Source organism: Oncorhynchus kisutch, linkage group LG21 (genome assembly GCF_002021735.2).
Source record: "Oncorhynchus kisutch isolate 150728-3 linkage group LG21, Okis_V2, whole genome shotgun sequence".
Taxonomy (NCBI): domain Eukaryota; kingdom Metazoa; phylum Chordata; class Actinopteri; order Salmoniformes; family Salmonidae; genus Oncorhynchus; species Oncorhynchus kisutch.
The window spans coordinates 42,740,928-42,748,023 of record NC_034194.2 but is presented as its reverse complement, the minus strand read 5'-3'; the positions used below and the strand labels follow the sequence as shown (position 1 = coordinate 42,748,023).

Sequence of the window (7,096 nt, the reverse complement as noted above, 5' to 3'; positions counted from 1 at the left end):
TCTCTCTCTCTCTCTCTCTTTCTCTCTTTCTCTCCTCTCTCTTCTTTTCTCTCTCTCTCTCTTCTCTCTCTCTTCTCTCTCTCTCTCTCTCTCTTTCTCTCTCTCACTCCTCTCTCCTTTCTCTCTCTCTCTCCCTCTTCTCTATCTCACTCTCTCTCTCTCTCTCTTTCTCTCTCACTCTCTCTCTCTCTCTCTCTCTCTCTCTCTCTCTCTCTCTCTCTCTCTCTCTCTCTCTCTCTCTCTCTCTCTCTCTCTATCTCTCTCTCTCACTCTCTCTCTCTCTCTCTCTCTCACTCTCTCTTTCTCTCTCTCTCTCTCTCTCTCTCTCTCTCGCCCGCCCCCTCTCTCTCTCATTCCTCTGCTGTGTGTGGTGTTATAGAAACATCTCCAGATGCTGTGTGGCAAAATATGAGGGTAGATGGGTGGAAGACATTGTGGAAGTGACCAAGAATGTGTTCCCTATACAGTGCACTACTTTTGACCAGAGGCAGTGCACTATATAGGGAGTAGTGTGCCCTTTCAGATGCTCCTGTTGTTAGGCACGTCTCTCTGTGCAGACACTACTGTTGAAATGGAATCCCCTCAGCCTTATAGAATCCCCTCAGCCTCATGGAATCCCCTCAGCCTCATGGAATCCACTCAGCCTCATGGAATCCTCTCAGCCTCATGGAATCCCCTCAGCCTCATGGAATCCTCTCAGCCTCATGGAATCCCCTCAGCCTTATAGAATCCCCTCAGCATCATGGAATCCCCTCAGCCTTATAGAATCCCCTCAGCGTCATGGAATCCCCTCAGCCTTATAGAATCCCCTCTGCCTCATGGAATCCCCCAGCCTCATGGAATCCCCTCAGCCTTATAGAATCCCCTCAGCGTCATGGAATCCCCTCAGCCTCATGGAATCCCCTCAGCCTCATGGAATCCCCTCAGCTTTATAGAATCCCCTCAGCCTCATGGAATCCCCTCAGCATCATGGAATCCCCTCAGCCTTATAGAATCTCCTCAGCCTTATAGAATCTCCTCAGCCTTATAGAATCCCCTCAGCCTCATGGAATCCTCTCAGCCTCATGGAATCCTCTCAGCCTCATGGAATCCCCTCAGCCTCATGGAATCCCCTCAGCCTTATAGAATCCCCTCAGCCTCATGGAATCCCCTCAGCCTTATAGAATCCCCTCAGCCTCATGGAATCTCCTCAGCCTCATGGAATCCCCTCAGCCTCATGGAATCCCCTCAGTCTCATGGAATCCCCTCAGCCTCATGGAATCCCCTCAGACTTATAGAATTGCCTCAGCCTTACAGAATCCCCTCAGCTTTATAGAATTGCCTCAGCCTTACAGAATCCCCTCAGCTTTATAGAATTGCCTCAGTCTTATAGAATCCCCTCGGCCTCATGGTATTCCCCAGCCTCATGGAATCCCCTCAGCCTCATGGAATCCCCCAGCCTCATGGAATCCCCTCAGCCTCATGGAATCCCCTCAGCCTCATGGAATCTCCTCAGCCTCATGGAATCCCCTCAGCCTCATGGAATCTCCTCAGCCTCATGGAATCCCCTCAGCCTCATGGAATCCCCTCAGTCTCATGGAATCCCCTCAGCCTTATGGATTGGTAATGATGTGAGACATGACCAACCTTTCAAAGCATTTCTTGGCTACAGATGTGAGTGCTGTTGGGCGATAGTCATTTAGACTGGTTACCTTAGCGTTCTTGGGCACAGGGGCTATGATGATCTACTTGAAACATATAGGTATTACAGATTTACTTCAGGGTTGCCATAGGGGCGTTGGTGGTGCTGGCTACTGGCCACTCACTCCACTCTCATCCTTCTCTCTAACTCCAGGGTTGCCATGGGGTGTTGGTGGTGCTGGCTACTGGTAACCTTGCTATGGGTTTCCACGATAACAAACCCATGCCTTGGCCAGAGTGGTGACAGTGGCGACTGGGGCTCTGGCTTCGATGTCTCCATGACGACCCTCAGCACCAACAACAACACGTCCTCCTCCCAGGAGCCAGGAGATTACCCTGCGGGGTCAGAAACAGAGACGAGAGAATCCTGGGTTAAAATACTTCCACCTAAGCCAGTGTTCCACTACAACACGGAGCCAGATGAGTGCTCCGTCCACTTCAGGTGTGATACTATTTAAATCTCAATGTCTGTTGGTTACTGTTTGTTTCCTGTTGTGTTTCTATGTAATGTGTGAGTTTTGAAAATAATTTCCTCTTGTAGGATAATACATGTCAATCAATCAATCAATCAATCAATCAATCGCTTCAGCACCAGTCAGGCTTCCGCCAGGCGCCAGAGAGAAGAGTTGGCCTACCTGAAGGCTATACAGCATGGGAACCAGGCGGTGGTGGAGAACCTAGTCCAGTACATAGGAGCAGAGCTGAGGGAGGAGCAGCGCTATGAGGACGTCATCGAGGAAAACATAGTGGGCATCAGGTTTGTGACTATCCTTTGCAATTTTACATGTCATTACATTTTAGTCAGTATTACGCTATTATCTTACTGGCAGTGTATTGAAATAAGTTAGGGTTAAAACAACCACATATAACTTACAAAATAACCATAATCTGCTAAATGGGTGCTTTGGAGTGTGGTTCATTTAGATTCATTTAGATTCATCAGATGTGGTTCATTTAGATTCATTTAGATTCATTTAGATTAATTTAGATTCATCAGATGTGGTTCATTTAGATTAATTTAGATTCATCAGATGTGGTTCATTTAGATTCATTTAGATTCATCAGATGTGGTTCATTTAGATTCATTTAGATTCATTTAGATTCATTTAGATTCATCAGATGTGGTTCATTTAGATTAATTTAGATTCATCAGATGTGGTTCATTTAGATTCATTTAGATTCATCAGATGTGGTTCATTTAGATTCATTTAGATTCATCAGATGTGGTTAATTTAGATTCATTTAGATTCATCAGATGTGGTTAATTTAGATTCATTTCGATTAATCAGATGTGGTTCATTTAGATTCATTTAGATGTAGTTCATTTAGATTAATTTAGATTCATCAGATGTGGTTAATTTAGATTCATTTAGATTCATCAGATGTGGTTAATTTAGATTAATTTAGACTCATCAGATGTGGTTCATTTAGATTCATTTAGATTCATCAGATGTGGTTCATTTAGATTCATCAGATGTGGTTCATTTAGATTCATTTACATTCATCAGATGTGGTTCATTTAGGTTCATTTAGATTCATCAGATGTGGTTCATTTAGATTTTCTACAGATTTAACAAACGAGGACAGAATCATCATTGAACGATAAGGTGAGTGAGAATACAGTGTGCAATGCCATCAGGGAAGAGCAGCAGAGCTGTGACAGTGTATTATGTCATTATGCTGTGTATTATGTCATTATGTTGTGTATTATGTCATCAGGGAGGAGCAGCAGAGCTGTAACAGTGTATTATGTCATTATGCTGTGTATTATGTCATTATGTTGTGTATTATGTCATCAGGGAGGAGCAGCAGAGCTGTGATGGTGTATTATGTCATTATGTTGTGTATTATGTCATTATGTTGTGTATGATATAATCAGGGAGGAGCACCAGAGCTGTGATGGTGTATTATGTCATGATGCTGTGTGTTATGTCATTACGTCGTGTATTATGTAATCAGGGAAGAGCAGCAGAGCTGTGATGGTGTATTATCTCATTATGTTGTGTATTATGTCATTATGTCGTGTATGATGTAATCAGGGAGGAGCAGCAGAGCTGTAACAGGGTATTATGTCATTATGTTGTGTATTATGTCATCTGGGAGGAGCACCAGAGCGGTGACGGTGTATTATGTCATTATGTTGTGTATTATGTCATTATGTTGTGTATGATATAATCAGGGAGGAGCACCAGAGCGGTGACGGTGTATTATGTCATTATGTCATCAGGGAGGAGCAGCAGAGCTGTAACGGTGTATTATGTCATCAGGGAGGAGCAGCAGAGCTGTAACGATGTATTATGTCATTATGTTGTGTATTATGTAATCAGGGAGGAGCACCAGAGCTGTAACAGTGTATTATGTCATTATGTTGTGTATTATGTCATCAGGGAGGAGCACCAGAGCTGTAACGGTGTATTATGTCATTATGTTGTGTATTATGTCATTATGTTGTGTATTATGTCATCAGGGAGGAGCAGCAGAGCTGTAACGGTGTATTATGTCATTATGTTGTGTATTATGTCATCAGGGAGGAGCAGCAGAGCTGTAACAGGGTATTATGTCATTATGTTGTGTATTATGTCATCAGGGAGGAGCAGCAGAGCTGTGACGGTGTATTATGTCATTATGTCATTATGTTGTGTATTATGTCATTATGTTGTGTATTATGTCATCAGGGAGGAGCAGCAGAGCTGTGACGGTGTATTTTGTCATTATGTTGTGTATTATGTCATCAGGGAGGAGCACCAGAGCTATAACAGTGTATTATGTCATTATGTTGTGTATTATGTCATCAGGGAGGAGCAGCAGAGCTGTGATGGTGTATTATGTCATTATGTTGTGTATTATGTCATCAGGGAGGAGCACCAGAGCTGTGACGTGTAATATGTCATTATGCTGTGTATTATGTCATTATGCTGTGTATTATGTCATTATGTTGTGTATTATGTCATTATGTTGTGTATTATGTCATCTGGGAGGAGCACCAGAGCGGGTGACGGTGTATTATGTCATTATGTTGTGTATTATGTCATCAGGGAGGAGCACCAGAGCTGTAACGGTGTATTATGTCATCTGGGAGGAGCACCAGAGCGGTGACGGTGTATTATGTCATTATGTTGTGTATTATGTCATCAGGGAGGAGCACCAGAGCTGTGACGGTGTATTATGTCATTATGCTGTGTATTATGTCATTATGTTGTGTATTATGTCATCAGGGAGGAGCAGCAGAGCTGTAACGGTGTATTATGTCATTATGCTGTGTATTATGTCATTATGTTGTGTATTATGTAATCAGGGAGGAGCACCAGAGCTGTAACAGTGTATTATGTCATTATGTTGTGTATTATGTCATCAGGGAGGAGCAGCAGAGCTGTGACGGTGTATTATGTCATTATGTCATTATGTTGTGTATTATGTCATCAGGGAGGAGCAGCAGAGCTGTGACAGTGTATTTTGTCATTATGTTCTGTATTATGTCATCAGGGAGGAGCACCAGAGCTGTAACAGTGTATAATGTCATTATGTTGTGTATTATGTCATCAGGGAGGAGCAGCAGAGCTGTGACGGTGTATTATGTCATTATGTTGTGTATTATGTCATCAGGGAGGAGCACCAGAGCTGTAACAGTGTAATATGTCATTATGCTGTGTATTATGTCATTATGTTGTGTATTATGTAATCAGGGAGGAGCACCAGAGCTGTAAAAGTGTATTATGTCATTATGTTGTGTATTATGTCATCAGGGAGGAGCACCAGAGCTGTAACGGTGTATTATGTCATTATGTTGTGTATTATGTCATCAGGGAGGAGCAGCAGAGCTGTAACGGTGTATTATGTCATTATGTTGTGTATTATGTCATCAGGGAGGAGCAGCAGAGCTGTAACAGGGTATTATGTCATTATGTTGTGTATTATGTCATCAGGGAGGAGCAGCAGAGCTGTGACGGTGTATTATGTCATTATGTCATTATGTTGTGTATTATGTCATTATGTTGTGTATTATGTCATCAGGGAGGAGCAGCAGAGCTGTGACGGTGTATTTTGTCATTATGTTGTGTATTATGTTATCAGGGAGGAGCACCAGAGCTGTAAAAGTGTATTATGTCATTATGTTGTGTATTATGTCATCAGGGAGGAGCAGCAGAGCTGTGACGTGTATTATGTCATTATGCTGTGTATTATGTCATTATGCTGTGTATTATGTCATCAGGGAGGAGCACCAGAGCGGTGACGGTGTATTATGTCATTATGTCATCAGGGAGGAGCAGCAGAGCTGTAACGGTGTATTATGTCATCAGGGAGGAGCAGCAGAGCTGTAACGGTGTATTATGTCATTATGTTGTGTATTATGTAATCAGGGAGGAGCACCAGAGCTGTAACAGTGTATTATGTCATTATGTTGTGTATTATGTCATCAGGGAGGAGCACCAGAGCTGTAACGGTGTATTATGTCATTATGTTGTGTATTATGTCATTATGTTGTGTATTATGTCATCAGGGAGGAGCAGCAGAGCTGTAACGGTGTATTATGTCATTATGTTGTGTATTATGTCATCAGGGAGGAGGAGCAGAGCTGTAACAGGGTATTATGTCATTATGTTGTGTATTATGTCATCAGGGAGGAGCACCAGAGCTGTGACGGTGTATTATGTAATTATGTTGTGTATTATGTCATCAAGGAGGAGCAGCAGAGCTGTAACGTGTATTATGTCATTATGTTGTGTATTATGTCATCAGGGAGAGGCCACCAGAGCTGTAACTGTGTATTATGTCATTATGTTGTGTATTATGTCATCAGGGAGGAGCACCAGAGTTGTTAACGGTGTATTATGTCATTATGTTGTGTATTATGTCATCAGGGAGGAGCAGCAGAGCTGTAACGGTGTATTATGTCATCAGGGAGGAGCACCAGAGCTGTAACAGTGTATTATGTCATTATGTTGTGTATTATGTCATCAGGGAGGAGCACCAGAGCGGTGACGGTGTATTATGTCATTATGTCATCAGGGAGGAGCAGCAGAGCTGTAACGGTGTATTATGTCATCAGGGAGAAGCAGCAGAGCTGTAACGATGTATTATGTCATTATGTTGTGTATTATGTAATCAGGGAGGAGCACCAGAGCTGTAACAGTGTATTATGTCATTATGTTGTGTATTATGTCATCAGGGAGGAGCAGCAGAGCTGTGACGTGTATTATGTCATTATGCTGTGTATTATGTCATTATGCTGTGTATTATGTCATCAGGGAGGAGCACCAGAGCGGTGACGGTGTATTATGTCATTATGTCATCAGGGAGGAGCAGCAGAGCTGTAACGGTTGTATTATGTCATCAGGGAGGAGCAGCAGAGCTGTAACGGTGTATTATGTCATTATGTTGTGTATTATGTAATCAGGGAGGAGCACCAGAGCTGTAA

At 42.7% G+C, this 7,096-nt stretch overlaps 1 protein-coding gene across 2 annotated transcripts in view; it reads left to right on the top strand.

Annotated features, from left to right (window-relative positions):
* The window catches only part of LOC109883188 (uncharacterized), a 30,454-nt gene that overhangs the window by 16,374 nt on the left and 6,984 nt on the right, over positions 1 to 7,096 (top strand). The window contains exons 2-3 of one of the 2 annotated variants that reach the window (XM_031801001.1): positions 1,835 to 2,122; positions 2,222 to 2,437. In XM_031801001.1, the coding sequence (XP_031656861.1) occupies positions 1,842 to 2,122; positions 2,222 to 2,437 (497 nt within the window). In that variant the 5' untranslated portion in view covers positions 1,835 to 1,841. The remainder of the gene's footprint in view (positions 1 to 1,834; positions 2,123 to 2,221; positions 2,438 to 7,096) is intronic. The other variant, XM_031801002.1, reaches the window with a different exon arrangement.